Consider the following 24,405-nt stretch of genomic DNA (forward strand, 5'->3'; position numbering starts at 1 on the left):
CAAGAATATCAGACAAAATAAACAAGTTCAATAGCCTCCCTTATCAAGCACTTTCAAAAACTAAAATCTCATAAGCACACACAGATTCAACACAACCTAAGCAAAACCAATAATCCCGAGACACGAAGATGAAAAAACAAGGGAAAAAAAACCCAAAACCCAATTCAAACTATTTAGTTAACCAAGTAAAGTAATAAAGAGAGGAGAATGAGGAGGAGGAGAAGGCTAAGGCCTTGAGGGGATGTGAGACGAAGAATGAAAAATAGAAAAAGACTGAAGGAGAGAAGAAGAATAAAAGAGAGAGAGAGAGAGAGAGAGAGAGAGGGAATAGAAAGCACAAAGAGAAAAAAAAGAATTAAAAAAAGAGAAAGGGAGGCAGCTGATAGAACAATGAGATAAAATAAAATAAAAAAGAAAGATCTCTTTCTTTTTCTTTTTTTTTTGTCGGGAAAAAAAAAATTGAAGTAAGGTGCATTTGTGAATAACATTCCTTTTTTTTTTCTCTTTCAAACCCAGGATCACCCGGAGTTAGTGTGCAAGCACACTTAACAACAAGGGCATGTGTAACACCGGTATATTTAGAGGTATTTTTAAACAAGCTGCACATATAATACTTGATGATGGAATCTAGATGAATAAATATAATCATTAAACCTTCCCCCATTTTTTATTAACTCATGCATTTGTGATCAAACCAAAAAAAAGATCTTGCATTTTTGCTCCTCTCTTTTTCATACGCATAACATAGGCATATAAGAAAACCTGACTATTCCCATTTCCCTTAAACTCCTATTTTCTCTGCTCTTATAAGACAGACTTAGTTAGGGCTTTTGAATGGCACACGTTGGGTGTTACTCCTCGAGTGGTCGGGCTGAAACAAGTGGTTGGTTCACTGCTTGGTAAGTGAAGCAAAATTGGATTGGATAATGAAATGGAAATGTTGAAGATTTTACTTTTTCCTTTCTTTTATTTGGTTCCTAAGTAAACACAAAAAAAATTATATTCACAGAAGTCTCCAGTTTGTTTTTTGATTTGGGTAATAGCTTAAGTAGTTGTTTATGTCTCAGTGGATGGGAGGATTCTGATATTTCAACTTGCCAACCATGATAAAGTTTTCATCTTTAGTACTTAAAGTGTGTTGCCATTTATGGGTTACCCTTTATGTTAATTTATCATTTTTCTAATTATTATGATATACATTTTGTGTAATAGGATTTAGAGGTAGTGATAGTACACAGAGCTATGGAATCTATGTGTAGGACCTGTAGCTGATGTGCCAATGCGTGGAGAGAGGGTGTTCTACTTCCTTTAGGGTCATAAGGAACAAGTACAATCTTTTCTATCCACTTATTTCCATAGTTTATTGCTAAATTAAAATATGTTTTTTTTATTGCATTTGTTTTCTTTTTTTCGTTTTTGCAGTTGGAAGCATCAACAAATAAGGAACTAAATCAAGAAATCCCTCTATTTAATCTTCCTTTTGAGATCCTTTGTCGAGTCATTTGTATTCATTTATTGATATTGTGTTTCATCTCATAGTTTCCTTGTAAATCTATGGTGAGGAATTTGTTGTATTTTCTTATATAGGGGAAATTAATTTTTGTTGAAATGAGAGTTTGTTTTAATTTACAGGCAGAGTATACAAATGAGGTTTATGCTCAGATCACTTTGCATCGAGAATTAGATGTGGGAAACATGTTGTTTTGCCTTAATTATTGTTTTATTGCAACTTACTCTCTTTGGTTACTAAGGAGAAAAAATAGAAAGTCAAATTAGGAACACAAATACTGTGAATACTTTGATATTTTTTATTGTTTTCTTTCAACTTGCTCTTCCTTTGGCTGGTATTATATCAAAGTGAATCTGCAAGTCATGATCCATGCCCTAAACCTTTAAAGCCAAGAGTTCACTGGTTTTGTAAGTTTTTGACAGCTTCCAATGCAAGCACCCATGGAGGATTCACAATTCTTCAAAAGCATGCGAAAATGTGTTTGCCTTCACTTGTAATACTTTCACTTCCATACATTTGTGTGTGTGTGTTTTTTTTTATTTTAAAAATATGCTAATGATCTTCCATAGTCTTCATACCCAAATCTAAACATAAATATCAGAAAAATAGTAATTTCGTACCAAATCTTCCAAAAGGCTGAGCAGCAAGATCTTCTAAGAGAGTGTGAAACAAAATTTGAGAAGAAAAGTTTCAGATACACCATACGGAAAAACCCAAGTCTGAAACAAAAATATTTTATACAATTTTTTCTTACGAAGATCTTCCAAGAGAGTGTGTAGGAAGATTGCAAGAGTGAAAAGCAAGGAATTTCTCTATTTCCCTTAGACGAAGGGTGTGTTTCTGTTTCAGACTTCGACGAAGGGACGAAGATGAAGGGCGACAGACAAAGACGAAGATGAATGGACGAAGACGAAGATAAAGGGACGAAACGTGTTCTGTTTTCCCAAATAGAATTCCTTGTTCTCTAATTTAGAGTTGAGAATGGAGAAAATGTCATTTTGGAGTTTTCACGTTTTACGCTTTAAGCGTGAATTCATTCTCCCAAAACCTTTTACGTGTTTTTTGTCAACAACCCATCGAACGCATTGTTTATCCATATTTGGCATTAGAAAAAGAAAACGAGCCTATAAATATCCTACCGAACAACCTTTACTCTTTTGTTTTCTATAGGAATTTGGGATCCTAATCCTTTCCAAAGTTGGTTTCTCATTCATGCAAGGACTTCGATCACAAAAAGGAGAGTTAGTACATTTAAATCTAGAAATTAAGAGCAGGTTAAGAAAGGGAAAGCAACCAGAGGAAGACGAATCATATCAAGGTTCCTCTTCAATTCCAAGGGAAACTTCTCTTTCTGATCGTGAAGAAGATGAAGCAAACATGGGCGACAACTAGAATAACAACAATGGCCCCTGAACTATATATACATGATTTTTCTATGCCTCAATTCAATACTATACAATCTTATATAGTTTTTTCCTAAAAATCAATCACCTTATGAAATAATAGGTTATCTAATTAGTATGTTCCTTAAATTTTCAAGTAGTGAGGACCGAGATGCGAGTGATCACATAGACAACTTCTTGGATATGTGCGGCACACAAAAGATTCAAAGTGTCTCCAATGAGTTCATTACCTTAAGATTTTTCCCTTCTCTCTAGAAGGTGCGGCCAAGACATGGTTCAAGACCCTACCCGCTCGATCAATTACTTCACGGGATCATTAGCGAAGTTTATTCAAAAAATTTATACTCAAAACTTAAGGGACCAAATATTTCAGTTTAAGCAAGGGAGAGGAGAACCCTTGTTTCAAGCTTGAGAGAGATACAAAACTTTGTTGATAATTGGCCCTTATCATCAATTCATGTTATGGCAAATCATCTTATTTTTTAATCAACATCTTAGTGATGATTGCCGACATTAATTAGATTTTGCAGCCAATTGAAATATTATGGGTAAAGAACCGGAAGAAGTTACGACAATCATTAAAACCGTAGTCACTAATTCCACTCATTCGGATAGTATAACAAATTCAAGAGATACCGCATATGAAGCAAGTTCATCCCAAGGGAGTGAAGTGGTGACATTAGCGGAAAAAATGGACACCTTATTGGGGATCATGACTAAGAATGCCGGGATTTGTGGGATTTGTGAGAGTCCACGACATCCTGCTCACCTTTGTCCTTTAAGTGCAACATTTCCGGAAGTTCAGAAAGCAAACAAGTGAATGCACAAAATTTGGACCCTTACTCGAATACTTTTAATTTGGGATGACGGAACCATCCTAACTTCTCATGGTTGAGAAATCAAGGTGCTAAGTCATGGCAACAACAAGGGACACCACAAGAGGTCAAGAAACTGACTTTGGAGGATGTTGTTACTCAAATGGCTCAAACCCAAGCAAACCTCAAGCACTTAGTGACACAAAATCACCAAAATAACTTACAATTCCAACAAGTTACAACAATATCTATTGCTAAGCTTAAAACTCAAGTAGGACAATTGGCGAGTGCTTTGAGTGAAAGAAAGAGAGATGAGTTTACAAGTTGAGGAAGACAAACTCAAGGCCAAAACTGTCACAGAGTTGGCCAGTAGTACTAGCATGGTTCCAACACCTTTTTCTGGTGCTAAAACAAATATTAAGACTCCTCCATATGTGCTCAAGCCACCCTTCCTTTCTAGACTTGCACCGATAAAGAAAGAGATGACAAATCACGACATATTTGAGGTATTGATGAAGTACAAGTGAATATCCCTTTTTTGAATGCAATTAAGTCTATTCCTTCATAGGCTAAGTTTCTTAAAGAGCTATGTACTAACAAGAGAAAGATTCAAGAGCATAGTGAAGTTTTCCTTTTGGAAGAGACAAGCGCAGTTCTACAAAGAAAAGTTCCTCCAAAACTCAAGGATCTAAGTAGTTTCACTATTCCTTGCATCATAGGTAATAAAAAATGTGAAAAAGCTTTACTTGACCTTGGTGTTAGTGTGAATCTCATGCCTCATTCTATCTACAAAGCTTTGAATCTTGGCGAGTTGCAAGACACAATGGGTTCGATTCAATTAGCCGATAAGTCCATCACTTATCCTATCGATGTGATTGAAGATGGTTTAATAAAGGTTGAAAGTTTTGTCATCCTTGCTGATTTTCTAATATTAGACATGAAAGAAGACGTCATTAGGGGCAAGGAATTACCTTTTATACTTGGTCGACCATTCGTGGCCACTACCGATACAACTAATAATGTGAAAAAAGGCATAATGACAATGACGATATTTGATGAGACAATTGAATTCAAAAATTTTAAGGCAATGAAGAGTCCTAATAATATTCAAGATTGCTTTTGGGTGGATGTGGTTCAAGGGTTGGTAAGGAATGAAATCAAGAACACAAGCTTTCCCGATTCATTAGAAGCTTGTTTGGTTGAAAAGAAGAATAAAGATGCAGAAATCGCGAATTACAAGACCAATCAAATGCTTGATGTTATGCTCTATACTCCTTATAGATGGCGGCCCAACTTTCAGCCACTAACCACTTCAACGCCAAACACCAAGCTTGTGCCATCCATAGTATCTCTACTGAATCTCGAATTGAAGTCATGTCGTCCCATCTCAAGTATGCATATCTAGGTGAGTCCAAAACCCTTCCTATTATTATTTCATCTTCTCTAACCTCTTCAAAAGAAAAGAAATTGTTGCGTATCCTTAGGGATCATAAGATGACCATTGGATGGACAATCGCCGATATCAAAAGAATTAGCCCGTCTATGTGCATGCATCAGATTTTGCTTGAAGACGAAGCTAAGCCAAGCCGAGAGGGACAAAGGTGATTGAATCCTAACATGAAAGAGGTTGTAAGGGCTGAGGTATTAAAGTGGTTGGACGTTGGTATTGTGTATCCTATCTCCAATTCTAAATGGGTTAGCCTAATACAAGTGGTTCCAAAGAAATTAGGTATAACAGTTGTAAAGAATGAGGATAATGAGCTTATTCCTACTATAACGGTGACCGGATGGAAGGTTTATATTGACTAAAGGAAGTTAAATACAGCTACTAGAAAAGATCACTTCTCATTGCCATTCGTTGATCAAATGCTTGAGAGGTTGGTCAACTATAGAAAGCATTTAATTTGTGTTCATTGTACAATGTTCTTAATAGAGTAATGTCTAATAATATGGGTAAGCCATCACAAGATGAATGTGGAGAAGAAAGCAAGAAACAAGGAAAGGCTCATTGGGATGATGAGGCTCTTGATGCATTTATAAAAATTTGTGTTGTTGAGACAATAGCTGGAAATCGACCAAGTGACCATTTTAGTAAGCAAGGATGGAACAATGTTATAAGGAAATTTAGTGAGTTGACTCAAATGACGTATACTCAAAAGCAACTCAAGAACAAATAGACTGGACTTAAGAAAGATTGGTAGTTGTGGACATCTTTGGTTGGAAAAGAGACTGGTCTAGGATAGGATCCTATGAAGAAAACCATAAATGCTAGCAATGAATGATGGGACAAGAAAGTGAATGTGAATTTTGAACATGTGGATTGAAACATGCTGATCAATTAGACATTTTATTTAAGAATATTGTTGTGAAGGGTGATGGAGCTTGGGCACCATCACAAGGTTTTATACATGATGTTGAGAATGTACTAACTCGACCAACTAAAAATAGTAATGACGATGGTGTGTATGACTTGGAGAATTTTAATGATGGGCTTGATAATATAAATGATGTTGATACTTCTCTTAATATTAAAACTTCCATACAAGATAAAGCGAAAAGAAAAATGGATGGTAAAAGACCTGCAGTTGGGGAGAAGGTGATAAAGCAATTAGATTCTATTTTAGGATGGTGTATTCAATTGAGATTTTAATGGATTGTTTTGAAGCTTAAATGTACAGCGATATTCAATTAGGATTTTTAAGTAATCAATAAAAGTTTGGTGGTATTCAATTAGGATTTTTAGATAATCAATACAAGTCCGGTGGTATTTAATTCGGACTTTTAAAAGATAAGAAAAAGTACTGTGGTATTCAAAAACTTATTAATTTTAATGTGTTTCATGAAATGATGTATTGGTTGAGACTTTTGAGAGTGTGATATACATACCAAATTACATAACAAATCATACCCTCCTATGCATGATTCTCATATATGTTCTCATACTTTTTTTTTCCCCACTATTTTTTCATGCTTTTTACTGTAAAAAAATAAATCCATAAGAGAGATGATAAATGGCCCACATCATAGAACACTCCCCCTTTTTCCTCATTTCCCTCTTCCTTTCTTTTTATAAATATTATTTTTTCTTTCTTTCCTCCTCCCTCCCTGACTCATCTTTCTCCTTTTTCCCGCATTCTCCTCTCTCCCTCAATGTGCAGTAAACAACCACCAATATTTTTCCCCCCAAGAAAAACAACACCACTTTTCTTAAGACGGTAGAGTGATTATTATTGGTATTGTTAGGGGTAAACAACACCATCCCTTCAAACAACGAATCCATCTCATCTTCCTTCATATTATTTGGCTACCCCTAAACCAAAACTAAAATCTTCCAAATCCAATAAACCACCAAATTAATAATCTACCAAAATCTAACAAAAGAAAATATGAATTTCCTTGCTCTTAGTCTTACTCTCAATTTCATAACTCAAGGCTTGCCTCTTTGATTTTTGATTGGTGTGGTTGGTTGGTTACTAGTACTAATACACTGCAAAAGAAGAGATTATGAGAAAGATGAGGCATGCGCCTTTTAAGGGTGATGGTGAGCATGCACATTTGGTTAATGTGGTAAGCAAAAATGCTTCCATAAAAATATAAAGTAAAATCCTATAATTTTAATCTATTGAAATCATACGTAAAATCCTAAGTTAAAAATCATAAGTAAAATCATATAATTGCAATCTATTAAAATCATAAGTAAAATCATATAATTACAAATCCGGTTGAAATCCATTACATTAAAATCATGTAATTACAATATGTTAGAATCTCAATTGAATACATCCCCCGTAGAGTCAGTAGCAAATCGAAGTTTTAGAAACAACGACAAGCCTGGTTGTAGCATTGAAGAAGTGATGCAAGTTGTAGAAGGCATACCTGAAATTGTTGAGGATGATGAGTTTTTCGTGAAAGCTGCAAATGTCTTGACTGAAAGAAAAATAGAGAGATGTTTGTTGCATTGAGGCAAACCAACCGACAAATTATGTTGCAGTGGAGCAAGAAAGTTTAAATTTAGTCTTGGTTACTTTCTTATTTGTCTTATTATTTTGAGTGGTTTTGGACTAATAATATTAATTGTACTTTATCTTTTTTATTTTGTCAGATTCAGTTACTTACTCTATGAACATTGATACATTGACGTGGAAGTGTTATTTTTCCTTTTTTTATGAGGCAGAAGTGTTATTTTAATATACCATTCTTTCATACATACATACATACATATAAATGGGTATATATACAGTGGTGGTTCCAAGATTCGAAAGCCGATTAGTATGAGTGAAGTTCATTATTAAACATAAAAAGATACACATAATGAGGGGGATGTAGTGAGCCTTACCCTCAAACGCATCTATATCTACAAATACAAAAACTAGTTTCTGAAATTTCTGAAACAACTGTCTTTGTGCGAGACAAAAAATAATTATAGGCAAAGCTTGGGGTTTGTGCAAGACAAAAAATAATAATCATCATAAGTAGTGTATGTAATGTTTTTTAACAAAAAGAGAGAAGGAAAAGGAAGAAAAAAGAAAGAGAGAAAGGAGAAAAGATAGAAGGGAAAGAATGACAAAAAAGAAAAAGAAAAAGAGTTGAGATGAGAGAAGGAAAAGAAAGAAAGAAAAAAAAAAGAGGGAGAGAAGAGAGAGAGAAAAGAACGGAAAAAAAGAGAGAGAGAGGAGAGAGGATAGAAGGAAAGGAAAGAAAAAAAAAAGGTTTGTATCGGTTTGTATATGTTTAATTTAAGGGGGTTGGACATATGTAGTGCAGGTAAGATTTTTGCAACAAAAATTTGGGAATGTCCTTTGAGAAAGTTTGTAAATTGTTCTTTAATCCAATATTCGGTATGAATTGCTAACTTCTTTTATTTTTGATTGTTCAATATCTTCATATCCTTTTATTTTGATTGATGTTAAGTTCTACTATCTTTTCATGAGTTCAATTATATTTTTCTTATCGTTAAGAACTAACTTAGCATGCTTTTAAATTGAAAGATCAGATATTAAGCAATTTCACTTTCTAAAAAATTAAATTAGTCTTAATTTTTTCATCTTCCTGTTAAAATTTCTCTATGATAATTTTAATCGAGTTATAATTTGGATTAAAGAGCATGAAACATATTTTGCTTAACGAATTGAACCTTGATGCCTTAACATTTCCATTATTGATATTTCATTTTTAAACTTAATCTCTACAGCACTCAAATCAAATTACTTTTCCATTTTACAATCATTTTTATTTTGGTACGTTTAATTATTTCTTTGTGTTCTGACATTTGCCCACCTACTCCTTAAGGATATGATACTTGGACTTCCAAGATTATTACTACGTGTGACTACTTGCACTTGGTTAGACGCAACACCTATAAATACTTCTCTTTTTTGTGTTATAAAGGATGTTGACGAACCTACACAATATCCACCAATACTTGAGCGAATTGCAAAGGCGTGAACAGTCTCTATTCTGTCTTCAGTTAAAATGTGTAATCTTATTTTTCTATGCTTATTTGTTGTGATCTGATGACTATGTCTAGCTAGGCCTATTGGCCAAGGCTAGGAGGATCCCTTAGTTTAATTATTTGTGCTATTGAATGTTGAGTTTTTAATCTAATAAGTTGTGCTGATAAATTTATAATCTCTACTTAAATTTATTCTAAGTGTTGAATTCTTTTGATTGGCCATCTTTAGGGTTTGCATCTAGGTGATAAGATGGATACATGTAGACCTAATAAGTGACAATTTAGAGTCTTTCTAAATAAAATGTATCTCTATTCATTGAGAATTGCCCATTATATGGACAGAATACAAGTTAATTAGGAAAGAACACAGGCTGATATTCAGCCCCTGAAAACAGCTCACCTACCACATATACATGTATCTAATTATAGCTAACCTACCACATATACATGTATCTAATACATGTATCTAATTATAGCTAACCTACCACATATACATGTATCTAATACATGTATCTAATTATAGCTAACCTACCACATATACATGTATCTAATTAATGAAAGAATCTGCTGGCATTTAAATCTGATTTCCTTTGACATCCCCCCTCAAATTGATGCTGGGAAATCGACAAGCATCAATTTGCTAACGAGGAAATGATGGCGCTGACGTGGCATGGATTTGGTGAAGATATCGGCAATCTGCAGAGTAGTGGAGACATGTGGAAGGGTGAGAACCTGATGATCATAGGCTTCTCGGATGGAGTGACAGTCAACCTCGATGTGCTTGGTGCGTTCGTGATAGACGGGGTTGGCTGCAATTTGGATGGCACTTGTGTTGTCAGCATGCAGTGGAGTAAGATGAAGTGGACTGAACCCAAGCTCTGTGAGGAGACCACGCAGCCAAATGATCTCGGAGCACGCAGCAGACATGGCGCGATACTCTGCCTCAGTGGATGATTTGGAGACATGGTCTTGCTTCTTGCATTTCCAAGAGATAAGGGCATCACCAAGAAACATACACCAGCTAGTAGTAGATCTCCTGGTGTCTGGGCAACCGGCCCAATCAGCGTCACTATAGGCCTGAAGCTGAAGAGAAGAACCTGTAGGGAAGAACAAGCCACGACTAGGTGTGCCAAGAATATAGCGAATGATGCGGCGAACGGCAGAGAGATGGTGATGCCTCGGGGCTTGCATGAACTTGCTGACAGTGTGAACAGCATAAGAGATGTCTGGTCGGGTGATGGTTAGATAGATAAGACTACCAACCAGCTTCCGATAGGTAGTAGGATCCTCAAGAAGCTCCCCGTCGTCACGTCGATATTTCACATTAAGTTCCATGGGGGTGTCAACGGAAGTAGTGTTGGTGAGGTCGGCTAACTGAACCAGATCTTGACTGTACTTGTGCTGATGCAAGAAGAGACCATGAGGTTGATGATGGACGTCTAAACCCAAGAAATAAGTGAGCTGACCAAGATCTTTCATGTGGAAAGTAGAATGCAACAAAGTCTGAACTGCAGAGATTGCCTCCAAGTCAGAGCCAGTGATGACAATATCATCCACATAAACAAGAAGAACAACGATACCCATGGATGTCCGTTGTAGAAAAAGAGAGGAGTCATACTGACTCTGAGTGAAAGAAAAACCAAGCAAAGTGGAGCGAAACTTTTCAAACCATACTCGCGGGGCCTGCTTCAAACCATACAAAGAACGTTTCAGTTTGCAAACATCATTAGGTGAGGAAGTAGGCATACCAGAGGGAAGTTTCAAGTAAACTTCTTCCTTGAGATCACCGTGAAGGAATGCGTTCTTGACATCCATTTGATGTAAGGGCCAGGATTGGGATACAGCAAGGGCGAGTATGGTGCGGACAGTGGTCATTTTGGCAACTGGTGCGAAGGTCTCATCATAGTCGAGACCATATTCTTGTTTGTTGCCAAGTGCCACTAACCGAGCCTTATAACGGTCTATGGACCCATCAGAACGAAGCTTGACAGAAAACACGAACTTACTGCCAAGGGGTTTCACAGAGGAGGGACATGGAACAACGTCCCAAGTTTGGTTTTCCTCAAGTGCGAGAAGCTCAGTTTCAACCGCTGTCCGCCAACACTCATGCTTCATGGCCTGTGTATAAGACGAAAGAAGAGAAATAGAAGACAAGGTGGCAGTGAAGAGGGAAAGAGGAGAGGAACCAAACCTATCTGGTGGTCTACGAACCCGAGTACTCTGTCTGAGGGGGGGAGGTGCAGTTGCTGGAACAGGAGCAGCAGTCGGGGAAGGAGCTGGAGGGGGCTGGGGAGGTGCTGGAGGTTGATGGGAAGTGGCGGAGGAGCGTCGTTGATACACTAAGAGAGGCTGAGAAGGGACTGGAGCTGGAGAAGAGATATTTAAAACAGGAGCTGCAGAAGAGTTAGTAAACATAGGCAAAACAGAAAATGAAGGAGAAACGGGGTCCCGATGCGTGGGAAAAAAATACTGATTTTCTAGAAAGATGACATTTCTAGAAACTCGAATGCGTCGCAAATTTGGATCATAGCAAAGAAAACCTTTCTGGTGGACTGAATATCCTAAGAAAGCACACTGGATCGATTGAGCCGTGAGTTTTGTGCGTTCATGTGCAGGAAGATGAACATAACAGACACAACCAAATGTACGAAGGTTGGAATAAGATGGAGGGCGACCAAATAACTTGGTGAAAGGAGAGTTGTGGTGCAATGTGGGAGAAGGCAACCTGTTGATGAGATGGACAGCAGTGGAGAGAGCTTCACACCAAAAACGAGAGTGCGTAGATGACTCTAACAGGAGAGTGCGAACAACATCAAGGAGGTGACGGTTCTTCCTTTCAGCCACCCCATTTTGTTGAGGTGTTGAAGGGCAAGACCGTTGAGAGATGATGCCATGAGTCTGTAGGAAGTCCTGAAACAAATGAGACATATACTCACCCCCATTGTCAGAATGAAGGATTTTGATATGGGCCGAAAATTGGGTCTGAATATATGCATGAAAAATCTTAAAAACAGAAAAGACTTCATCTTTAGAATGTAGAAAATATATCCATGTGAAACGGCTATAGTCGTCAATAAAAGTGACGAAGTATTTGTAATTAGCATGAGAAGTGACTGGTGCCATACCCCACACATCACTATGTATCAAATCAAAAGGTTGGACTACATGGGGTGTGTGAATAGGAAATGGCAGAGTCTTACTTTTGCCAAGTCTGCAAGAATTGCAATCAAATTGAACAGCACTAAGAGATGGTGATTCTGTATTCCCAAGAAAACCAGATTTCAGTAAATCATGAAGTACAGTAGAGTTTGGATGTCCGAGACGTTTATGCCACGCTCGGTAATCAACATGAGCAGAATTACAAGAGACAAAGGGTGAAAAAGAAGACAAAGGAAATTGAAGAGGAAAAAGACGTCCCACTTTAGGCCCCCTCGCGATCATCCTCCCTGACTGTTGATCCTGCACAACACAACCAGATTTAGAGAATTCCACTTTGCAATCATTATCAACCAACTGACCGACAGACACAAGATTGGTGGTAAGACTAGGAGATACAAAGACATCAGTGAGAGAGGAAGAAACATCACTAGTGGCCGTGATAGGTAAATGATTGCCATCAGCAGTATGAATTTTGAGATTTCCAAAATATTTGTTTACATTGGTAAGAGAATCAGCATTGTGCGTCATATGATGGGAAGCCCCGGAATCAAAGTACCAAGGAGATGATGTGGAGAAGGGTTTACCTGAAAGTCCTAAAGCTGAAAATGTAGAAATGATCATTTGTTGAATCATGTCAGGGGTCACAGGTTGAACAGGAGCACTTTGTGTCAGCGGTACTGCAGTCACAGAACTACCAGCACTAGAAGAGCCAACGGAGACAGTATATGCGGTCTCTGATTTCTTGGGGGGTCGAGTAGGACATTCCTTGATGATATGGCCATCCTTTTTGCAGTAGTTGCAGAATTTTCGGGGACAATTTGCAGCATAATGACCAAATCCCTTGCAACAAAAACACTGAACAGTGCTCATATCCCTGCCTCGTGGCTTACCTTATGTTGCATAGGCCACAGGAACAGATGCAGACCGCCGTTGTTCCATGGTGGTTTGAGTGAGAAGGCGCTGTTCCTCGCGAAGGAGATCATTGAGGCATGTATCCAATGAGGGGACAGATTCTCGGTTCATAAGATTGGATCTGGTGCCTTCAAATTCAGGTCTCAGTTTCATTAGAAATTGATCCCTCTGGGTAGTTTCATGGACAGATTGAACAGAACTAAGACCTTCGGATGGTAAGTCAGCATAAACTATATCAGTGTATTCACCCCAAAGATTAGTGAATCTAGAGTAAAAATCAGAGATAGAAAGGCTATCCTGTTGGAGAGCGGCCAATTCATGTTCAAGCTGGAACAGACGAGCAGTGTTTCGTTGACTATAGATCTTCTTCAGGTAAGTCCACATCTGAGCTGCAATCTGAGATGATCGAAGGTTCAAGATGATATTAGGTTCGACAGATCCTAAAATCCATGTCATAACTTGAGCATCCTTGACTTCCCACTTGGCGTGCTGGTCTTTGTCTTTGTTTTTGTCAGGAGCTGGGTTACTTCCATCAACATGTCCCCACGCCTCCTTACCTTTGACGAAAATCCCGAAGTGAAACGCCCAAGCAGAGTAGTTCTTGCCATTGAAACGAATCAAAGAAACCTCATACTTATCCGAAGACATGATGTCAAGAGAACTTGATCAAGAATAACCGAGACTAAGAGACTTGAGAGCAAGAGATAACTGAGACTAAGAGACTTGGGAGCGAGAGATAATTCAGAGCTATAGCTCTGATACCATGACAATTTAGAGTCTTTCTAAATAAAATGTATCTCTATTCATTGAGAATTGCCCATTATATGGACAGAATACAAGTTAATTAGGAAAGAACACAGGCTGATATTCAGCCCCTGAAAACAGCTCACCTACCACATATACATGTATCTAATTATAGCTAACCTACCACATATACATGTATCTAATTAATGAAAGAATATGCTGGCATTTAAATCTGATTTCCTTTGACAATAAGTTGCATGTTTCAAAGCTTATTGCAATTATAAAATGTGAAGAACTTAATACTCTAATTGTCACATCCCGGGATCGGCTCCGCCGTAGCACGATATTGTCCGCTTTGGGCCCCCCTCTCTGCCTTCACGATTTTGTTTCTGGGAGCTCACGAGTAACTTCCCAGTGGGTCACCCATCCTGGGATTGCTCTAGTCCCCAACTCGCTTAACTTCGGAGTTCTTACGACTCCGAAGCCAGTGAGCTCCCAAAAGGCCTCGTGCTAGATGGATGTTGGTGTGCACATATAAGTCACATCACCCCCTCTCCGTTTGGTTGATGTTGGATCTTACAATTCACCTCCCCTTAAAAGGGCCCGACGTTCTCGTTGGCACACTCACACCACACGGTAGAGTGGCTTTGATACCAAATTGTCACATCCCGGGATCGGCTCTGCCGTAGCACGATATTGTCCGCTTTGGGCCCCCCTCTCTGCCCTCACGGTTTTGTTTCTAGGAGCTCACAAGCAACTTCCCAGTGGATCACCCATCCTGGGATTGCTCTAACCCCCAACTCGCTTAACTTCGGAGTTCCTACGACTTCGAAGCCAGTGAGCTCCCAAAAGGCCTCGTGCTAGATGGATGCTGGTATGCACATATAAGGCACATCACCCCCTCTCCATTTGGGTTGATGTGGGATCTTACACTAATAAAGATTAAGACTGCATATGATTCATTGTTTCCATAAAACTTAATGAATTTCATGTGTTTTAACCCTATGCCATAATTACGGATAGATTACATAGTAAGATAACTACTTATGCCATAATACGAATAGTAATCACAGTTAAGGAAAAATCGGCTTAAGTGCTCTAAAATCGAGTTTGGTATGAAATCTTTATCAATTAACTCATTGGATTAATCACTTAACATGAGTAAGAAGACTAATGGTTGAATCTAAAGCCTTGGTGTTTCATTATATTGTTAACAAACTTTTCCAAAATCCTTTTTTTAAATTTCCTTAAATTTCCTTGTTTGCTTTTATTTGTTTTCTTAAACCAAAATCAACTTTTGCCAACTCACTTTTCAAAACTTCCATTGGCATGTACCATCTCTCTATTTTTCACCTTTGTTTCCATTTAGTTTATGCTCTATTAATTCGAATTGTACTCAATTCTTGTGAGAACGACATTGTGCTTGCATATCTATACTAACCATTGATTTGTGCGCTTGCAAAAAAAATTTGTTGAATTTAATCTATTAATTTAGGTTGAATTTGGACATAACAACTCATCAAATTAAAAACCCCAAGCAAGCTAGGACACTTTGTTTCTTTCCAGCATTGCATTTGCACAAGATAGTAACTAATGAGATGTATTGTAAATTCTGGACCACTCTTTTAACAAGTTAGACAGACTGTCTTGAAGGGGTCGTTTGGTATGGCGGACTGTCATGGACTAGACTAAATCCTAGGACTGTCTTGGATTAGCTCGGATTGGACTAAGCTGGATTAAGTACTGACCTACATTTGGTGCTGTGTCGGACTAAGAAGCTGGATTGTAAAAATAGCGAAGACCTATGTTTGTTGTTGTGTCGGACTAAAAAAAAAAATTATAATATTTAAATTTAATTAGGGATTCTGACATTTTTTAAAGGCTTAAATTCTATTTTTTTTTTTAGAATAATAATATGTGAGTATTTTCAAGTGTATTTTTGCTAATTTATGTTCTAAAAAAATAATTAAAACAATTAATTAAATTCTAATGTTAAAAACCTAGATAATAACATCTTAGTAGATATATACAATTAATAAACAAAATTTAAGCTAAAATAATAAAATATTTGAAATTAAAAAATTAAAGAAAACCACAAATATCTTCTCTTCCTTCCTCTCCCCGTCACCTCATCAATGATCCTCCTCAAACCCATTTTCCTACCTCCCCAAACTCATTTGCCTAACTCCCCAAACTACACAGCTCAGGCCACTTTGCCCCTTATCAAACTCATTTTCTTAGTAGATACTAGCCTCTCTGCACGCGCTTTCGCGCTTGCGAGAGGTTTTTTAAAAAAAAATAAGTAAATTTATTTTAGAATTAAAAGAGATAATGGGTAGTTGTGTTCCATAAAAATAGGATCCATTATCTGCTTTTTCTTTTTCTTTTAATTTTTTTAAATATGAAAAAGTATGAATTTACCATATTATCCTCATTTAATTAATAATTTGAATTCTTAATGTTTGCATTAATCAAGGGCATTTTCTGGTATTTTGAATGTTTCACCATTCTCTGCCTTTTGCTTTATATATATAGATAAACACAACCATGCATCTTCCCTACCTATCACCCCACTTTGCCCTTAATTAAGGCCATCAGATTCTGGCCCACATCAACAAAACGAACAAGATGGGGATGATGGTGATGATGATGGGGTCCTATTGGATTGCTCACAGTTGGATGAGGTAATGAAAGAGGGAAACGCAATAGCCATTAATTAGGGAAGAAACATTTCCAAAGGTGACAGACCCACCTTAAATCGTCTTCTATTTTCAAGAATCCAAATTCTTCATCCCTTGAATTTTTCCCAAAATATGTCACTCTCTCATAAATGTCAACACCCAAAGGTTCAATTGGAGATTTGAGAGATTGAGAGTGTACTTTTTTGGATGGTTGACTGAGAAATTGAAGTTGGATGAGAATTTTAGTTTGGGTGTTTTGTTTTTTGGATTGAACACGACCAACGCACCACCTGTACATGTGTTTGTTTAATTAAGGCAGCAGCAGCCAGAGCAATGTCGAAGAGAAAGGAGGAGAGCAGAGCAACGTTGGATAATGGCAGACTCGATAGCGACATCATTATTTAGCGGCACCTCTTCAGAGCTCTCTATTTTGTGCCATCGAGCGAAGCGTTTTTTGTAGGCCCTGATTCTTTAGTCTCATTTAACTTAAAGAAGGGATACACCAAACATGGGTTATGGGTGTTATTTAAGCTAGTCCAATCCAAGCCAATCCAAGGAGGTGTACCAAACAGGGCCGAAGGGTTTAATTCGACCATGGACCACTTTCTTGGAGCCATGCCACTATATATAGGGCTTGAAATTCAATCATTAATCCCAAATTTTGAAGAACTTTAAACCCAAATGGCCAATTTTGAACCCTAATGTAAAATGAGGATAGTTTCAAATGAGCTTTTATCTTAATGACATTTGGGTTAACGAAATTGCCCTTTGCACTGTCAAAGAAATTGACAAGTATACTAACTTGTCCTCGAACTACTACAAATACGAAACTACAATAGTAAAAGTGACAGAATTGAAACTACATGGTCAAAAATAGTTGAAGTGCCAAAGAAGTTCAGTCTCATTTAAGAAAGATGCTACAATGATGAGTTTAAAGTGAGAAGGCCAATCCCACCTTCAAAACACTTAAAATATTTAAGTCTCATAATTTTTTTTTACATTCGTTTATGATGAGATTGACCTCCTCAAATAGCTCATCACTTTAAAATCCTCGTTATAACCTCTCGCCCATTTAGAGCCTATCATTGGGCTTTCTCTATAAGAAAAACAAATTAAAAAATGTCCAAATCTTAAGATCTATGACCCAAACCCAAAAAAGTCCACCAGAGTAACCCCAAGGTTTGATCACGTCGATTTATCAGTACTTGGGTCAGTATTAGTTACTATAGTCCATCTCTCTCTCTCTCTCTCTCTCTCTCTCTCTCTCTCTTTGTAGCAATGGCTGGACTTCGATTGGGGCCAGATGACTCGGAGCTATCGCAGCAGAGCCGAGCTGCTCCGGCCGATCTCATCTCCGACGACGACCGCTCCGTCGCCGCAGACTCATGGTCCATCAAGAGTGACTACGGAAGCACTCTCGACGACGACCAACGCCACGCCGACGCTGCCGAGGCCCTCTCCGCCGCTAACCTCCGCGCCCCCTCCGATTACAGGTTTAATTTCCGTCCACTTCCTGTTTGGTTTCCCAGAAAATCTTGTGAAGAAAATATTATGAAGACTAGGTTTCCCATTGCTTGTTGTATTTAGGCTTATTCTGGTTTTACAACCTCTGTTATAACTCAGACTTCAGAGGAGTGAGACTCTTTTAGTCAATGAATTAATTATTTTTTTTTAAAAGTGATTAATTTTTCTTTTAATAATTATTTTCTTTTTAATGTTGTATGTATTGTGTTTGATGTTGTATGTGTGCAGTTCTGACAAGGAGGAACCAGATGCTGAAGGTGTGACATCAATGCTAGGTCTTCAGAGTTATTGGGATGCTGCATATGCAGATGAGTTGGCGAATTTTCGTGAACATGGTCATACTGGTGAAGTTTGGTAAGCTTGGTTTTAGTATGTAAGTCTGCAAATTAACTTGTCAATGCATTTGTTGTGGCTTTGGGGCACAGCATAAAGCAGCTATATGGATTCAATTCATGTAGTTTGAAGTTTTCAGAGTCATAGGAAATATTTATTCATAAGTCCTTTAGCCGGGATTAGACATGCTATATGTAGTAATATAATTTTTTGAAGTTAAAAAAAAATTCAGATCTTAAAAGTAATAAATGAAAGGAGTATTCAGTGAGAACGATTGACTGGACTTGGTAAACATGCCAGTCCTCTATAAGTTACTGTGCAAAATGATGCATGCTTACTCTCTGCTTCATCATATGGTATTCGTCATGTTGGTAGAGAATCACAATGTACAAAAGTCTTGCAATTGGAATCTATGTTTTGGGCTACTTTATGGACTGTAAAGGATTTTGTAGTTCACTTCCAATTCTTTGTTTGATCATCTACTTATTTTCTACTCATATGATCACCATGGTTTTTGACCTAGGTACTTGTCATTCATTTGTTCTCTTTCAGCCTTTGTGGTTTCTTAGCAAGAATGAAAGTGGGAGAAGCATACAGGATTTATTTAGCCTACGTGTCTTAGTGGGAGAGTGAAGGAAACATATCTTTAACAATTCGTTATTTCCTTTACTTATTCCTCAACAAAATATAAGAAAGACAGAGAAGAGAGAACTGTTCTTTTTGGGTGTTATTTAGAAATCCCCTAAAGTGTTTGAACGATGAAAATATGAAAAGCAAATCTATTACAAAATTCCAAAAGAAAATATTTATTACCTAAATTTCTTTGAAATATTGAAATATTACTGGCTTTATAATCACTTTTGGTTATGGTTAACCAATTTTTGTCAAAATTGAACTTATTTTTTTTAAAACCCAATTGAGTGAGCATTTTCTATTTTAGTTCCACTTCTGTTAAAATGGGTAGATAATGTAAGACCTGGAGCATTTAGCAGTTCCCTGTGCTGTTTCTGTAGGTTTGGAGCTGATGTCATGGAAGTTGTCGGCTCTTGGACCAAAAACTTATGCATTGATATTTCTCGAGGTCGCATGCCAAATCATGTTGATAATATCAAGTCTGATCCTGTTGAACAAGGTGATAAGTATCTTTCAGATTGGAGTGTACTTGACATTGGGACTGGCAATGGATTGCTACTTCAAGAACTTTCCAAGCAAGGGTATTCTTCGATTTTTTCAATTTTATCTGGTATTATATGTTGAGCTAAGTTGAAAGTCCTGTATGCAGGCAGATTCAATTCAAAACTAAGTGAACCATATCTCAAATAATGTCTAGATTGGAAATATAGAGATTTTGCTTTAAAATTCACAAGTTGCCCATAGGTGGAGGTGTCAGCATGTGTATGACACATGGTTAATGTGAATAATGTACGTTTAGATTCCATAGAGTGATGTAGCAGTGATGAAAATAAAATCTAAAATAAATTGATACCATGAAAATAAAATCTAAAATAAATCGATATCGAACATGAGGGAAGTGTGTGGCATTTCGATCCTCCAAGAATCAATCTTGTCTTAAAGAGTGGGCATGATTTGTTGGAAATGTACATGGAGCCTTTAATTTTCATCTTCAATACATTTGTTGCTAAATTTAACAGACTGACTAAAGTCAATTAAAATGGTCTTCTCATAGTTACCTGGTACGGGGAATGAGAGGGTACGTGGAACAGGAACGGGTTCAGGGTAAGATAGTTTCTACGGTACGGGATTTGAAGGGGTAGGCATAGACGGTACGGTATTTTGAGTTGCAATTTGTGTAACTTTTTAATTCGGTACGATATTTATTTTAGAAATACTCATATATATATAATATGAAAAGAGATGCACTTCAATGGATTTATCAGTATATGAATGTGGTAGGCATGACATTTATAATACAATAGGCAAACAGGCATGATATTTATAGTATAGTAGGCAAACAGTAATAATATAGTAGGCATGATGTTTATGGGGTCTAATCTACCGATCCATGTGTGGAGTATATTAGGCAAACAATAGGACCGTGTGTGCAGTATCTGTTCTTCACAGGTACTGTTATGCTACTTAACGAATTTGGTTCATTAAATCTATTGATCCAGGCTGCTTATGTACCGTGAATTGTTATACCCGACCCAGTTTGAAATATGGGCTTTCTTTAATAAACAAATTTAAAAGCTATGCCTCAGGAATGCCCATTGCTTTTTTCCTTTGTTTTATTTCTTTTCCCTTGTTGGAGGGTAGGGGTGAAGGGGTGGGAGTGTTGTCAACAAAAGTGTGAGTCAAAGATTTCATGAACTTTTAGTCAATGACTTGAATTCCATTTGTTTTTCTAAATGGCCACATTGACCATAATGAATGAAATTATTGGTGTTTTGGGTTCAGGTTTTCGGATTTAACTGGAACCGATTATAGTGAAGGAGCGATTGACCTTGCTCGAAGCCTTGCAGGTCGTGTTGGATTACCCAACATTCATTTTTTGGTATGCCTTTTCTTTTGGCCAATTTTTTCTGGTATGTCTAAACATTGAAAAAATTATCAGATTAGAACCTAATGTCTTTTATAATCCCTTGGGACATCTCTATATTTTTAGTGAATGAAATGGAATTTCTCATCTATCTACTTGGTAAGTTTGTGGAGTGCTGTTTCCCCTTGTACCTGCTGAACATGGGAATAAGCATTAATTTATAAACATCTGCATGGAATTTTCTAAATTAAATCACCAGATATGCATTATTGACTATGATAAACTTGTTATTCTTTCCATTAGTTGAAGTTAAATCTATACAAGCAATGTAGAACAAGTATTTATATGAGGCTGAATTTCTGTAATTGGTTCTTTAGCATTGTTGTCTTCAGAATCCTGGCTTGTGTATACTGTTACTTTGATACTTTGTTTTTTCAATAATTTAAACTGAATTGCGTCACATTTATTTTTTAGGTTGATGATGTTCTAGACACCAAGTTGGAAAGGCAGTTTCAACTTGTTGTGGACAAAGGAACCTTAGATGCCATTGGATTGCATCCAGATGGTTCTATCAAAAGGTAAAGGCCAGTTTAGTCTGCATTGCTGCATTTGCTCTGTTAAGATCATTAATCTTTTCTTTTCTATTTTCTGATTGATATTTCCTCAGTTTCTGTATTAATGATTAGTTCAGTTCATCTAATTGCTTGTCTTTATTGAATAGAGGGAAACTAGAGTGAGATAGATTGTGTTTTTGTTATACAGGGTAATGTATTGGGATTCAGTTTCAAGATTGGTGGCTCCTGGCGGAGTATTGGTGAGCATCTTCACTTTGTCTAGTACTTGTTACTCAAAGTTGCACTCAACTTTATTTAGGGCATGTTTTTGAAAGTGCTAAAGTAGGAAGTTAGAGTATATAAACTATTACATTATGAACACAGCTGCTTCTCACACATTCACTTTGAAAGTGCTTTTTGATGAGGCACCTAAAAGTTCTTTTTTAAGCCAAAAGCATTTTGGGTTCTGCTGAACAATATCGGAAGCACTTTTGGATATTTGAATCATCCCCAAACACACCTTAAAACTATATGGGGTCGTTTGGTACACAGTCTTGGCTTGGACTGTCTTGGACTAAATTTAGTACCATGTTTGTTTCATTTAATTCTAGTCTTAGATGAGATTGCTAATACCGGGCCCACCAAAAACACCTCATTAGGAGAGGACTACTAAACCCATGTAGAAAGGGAGGATTAGCTAGTCCTTTGTTCACCAATGTATAAGATGCATATATTATATTGTAATACTAATAACATATATTACTATTATTATTATTATTAAATACACATATACTATAATGTACATATATACATGTATATACACATATACATGTATATATATATAAACACATATATACATATATAATATATATATAAATACATATAGATATATTCACATATATTATTATTATAATATACTCATATACACATACATATTAATATTATAATAATAGCATACATGTATACATGTATATATGTAATATATATTATATTACATATTAATGTACATATATACACGTATATATATAGACATATATAATATATAAATACATATAGATATATACACATATATTATTATTATAATATACCCATATACACATACATATTAATATTATAATAATAGCATACATGTGTATATGTAATATATATATACGTATATATACATATATGTGTATATATATTATACCCATGTATGTATTATAATATACATATACATTATATATTTATACTATATGTATATATATATATATATATTATAATATACATATATATATATGTATTATACCCATATATCTATTATAATATATAGATACACCTATATACACATATATTATATACATGTATATACGTATATATATGTATATTATAATATATAATATATATACATATATTATGTATATATTATACATATAATATACATACATATATAATATATGTATATACACGTATATACATGTATATTATTATTATTATTATTATAACATACCCATATATATATATTATATATTATAATATACATACATTATATAAATATATGTATATGTATTATACCCATGTATATTATAATATACATATATACACCTATATATATTATATGTATGTATATATACTATATTTATTTTATATATTATAAAATACATATATACATATATATAGATATTTTTGAAAAAATAAAAAAATTCTAGTCCTAGTCCAAGCATACACCAAACGTAGGATAAGTGTTATCCAACTTAGACCAAGCCACGCCAAGCCAAGCCAGTCCCTAAGCATAGTCCATGCCAAGACAGTCATGTGTACCAAACAAGCCCTATAAGATTTTAACATTTGCACCATCATTCTTCTTATTTTTGTTATTATTTTTAAAATTTCTCTTTGTCAAGTTCTTGTTTCTTTTGACACTACCTGATATTTCCATTGCCTTGCGGAACACCTTTTAGGTGATCACATCATGTAACAGCACAAAAGATGAATTGGTGCAAGAAGTGGAAAGTTTCAATCAAAGGAGTGTGACCCAGGAACATGATGAAACACCCAAAGATAAGTTCCAATACCTTAGTCATGTCCGCACATATCCGACATTCATGTTCGGTGGATCCGTAGGATCACGTGTTGCCACTGTGGCATTTCTCCGAAACTGAATCACTAATCCTTGCGAGTAACATGGTTTGACGCGGTTCATGCATTTGTGTGTGCACACCGAGAAATGTACTGACTTGTGCAAGTTCTTTTATTTGTTTGAAAACCATGAAACTCTCTGATTCATTTTAAGCTATTTCTTCTTTGTCAGGGTTTCTGCTATGCAAAGTTTATACATAAAATGTACATTTTATTGTTAGTTGCTAGTATGAATGTATTTTGGTTAAATAGCTATTTTACATATTAGATTTTCCTATTCTCTATCCTTTGGAATTCAACTACCTTCTCTGCGAGAGATGAGCTTAAAAATTTATTTAGTATAATATCTATTTTACTTCTTTTTTCATTTAAAAAATTGAAAGAATGAAATCATCTTTTACTCTGCCCTTTTCTTTTCTTCCCTTTCCCTTTTCCACATTAGGTGGAAAATCCCAAGACCTTTTAGTGTCAAAAAGACTCTAGATGAATTGGATTGCTCCAAGATCTGGAGACCTAGTTAGGCTCATGTAGGCATCCTTGACCTAGAGTTTAAGGAACCTGTGTTTTTTTTTCCCAAACCTCTGCGTGAGAGAGTTGCTTTATTTAACAGTCTAAATAATTTTTCGACTCTTGGTGCGAGAGAGTTTGGGAGCCAAGTGTTTGAGAAAGGAATTGTTCTCTTCTCCACTTAGTTGGGCCCTTTCAT

General features: G+C 36.2%; 3 protein-coding genes across 3 annotated transcripts; 2 read left to right on the forward strand and 1 right to left on the reverse strand.

Annotated features, from left to right (window-relative positions):
- LOC109948096 lies at nt 4,040-5,133 on the forward strand. Its single transcript, XM_020560021.1, has 2 exons — nt 4,040-4,234; nt 4,297-5,133. Exons 1-2 carry the CDS (start codon nt 4,040-4,042, stop codon nt 5,131-5,133), a joined length of 1,032 nt encoding a protein of 343 aa, XP_020415610.1.
- LOC109948097 lies at nt 13,231-13,899 on the reverse strand. Its single transcript, XM_020560022.1, has one exon. It carries the CDS (start codon nt 13,897-13,899, stop codon nt 13,231-13,233), a length of 669 nt encoding a protein of 222 aa, XP_020415611.1.
- Nucleotides 17,879-23,983, forward strand: LOC18783570 (protein-lysine N-methyltransferase Mettl10). Its single transcript, XM_007215599.2, has 7 exons — nt 17,879-18,169; nt 18,429-18,554; nt 19,547-19,747; nt 20,949-21,045; nt 21,505-21,608; nt 21,793-21,844; nt 23,522-23,983. The coding sequence occupies exons 1-7, from the start codon at nt 17,955-17,957 to the stop codon at nt 23,720-23,722; spliced, it is 996 nt and encodes a 331-aa protein (XP_007215661.1). The 5' UTR covers nt 17,879-17,954; the 3' UTR covers nt 23,723-23,983.

The sequence above is a fragment of the Prunus persica genome, chromosome G3 (genome assembly GCF_000346465.2).
Source record: "Prunus persica cultivar Lovell chromosome G3, Prunus_persica_NCBIv2, whole genome shotgun sequence".
Taxonomy (NCBI): Eukaryota; Viridiplantae; Streptophyta; class Magnoliopsida; order Rosales; family Rosaceae; genus Prunus; species Prunus persica.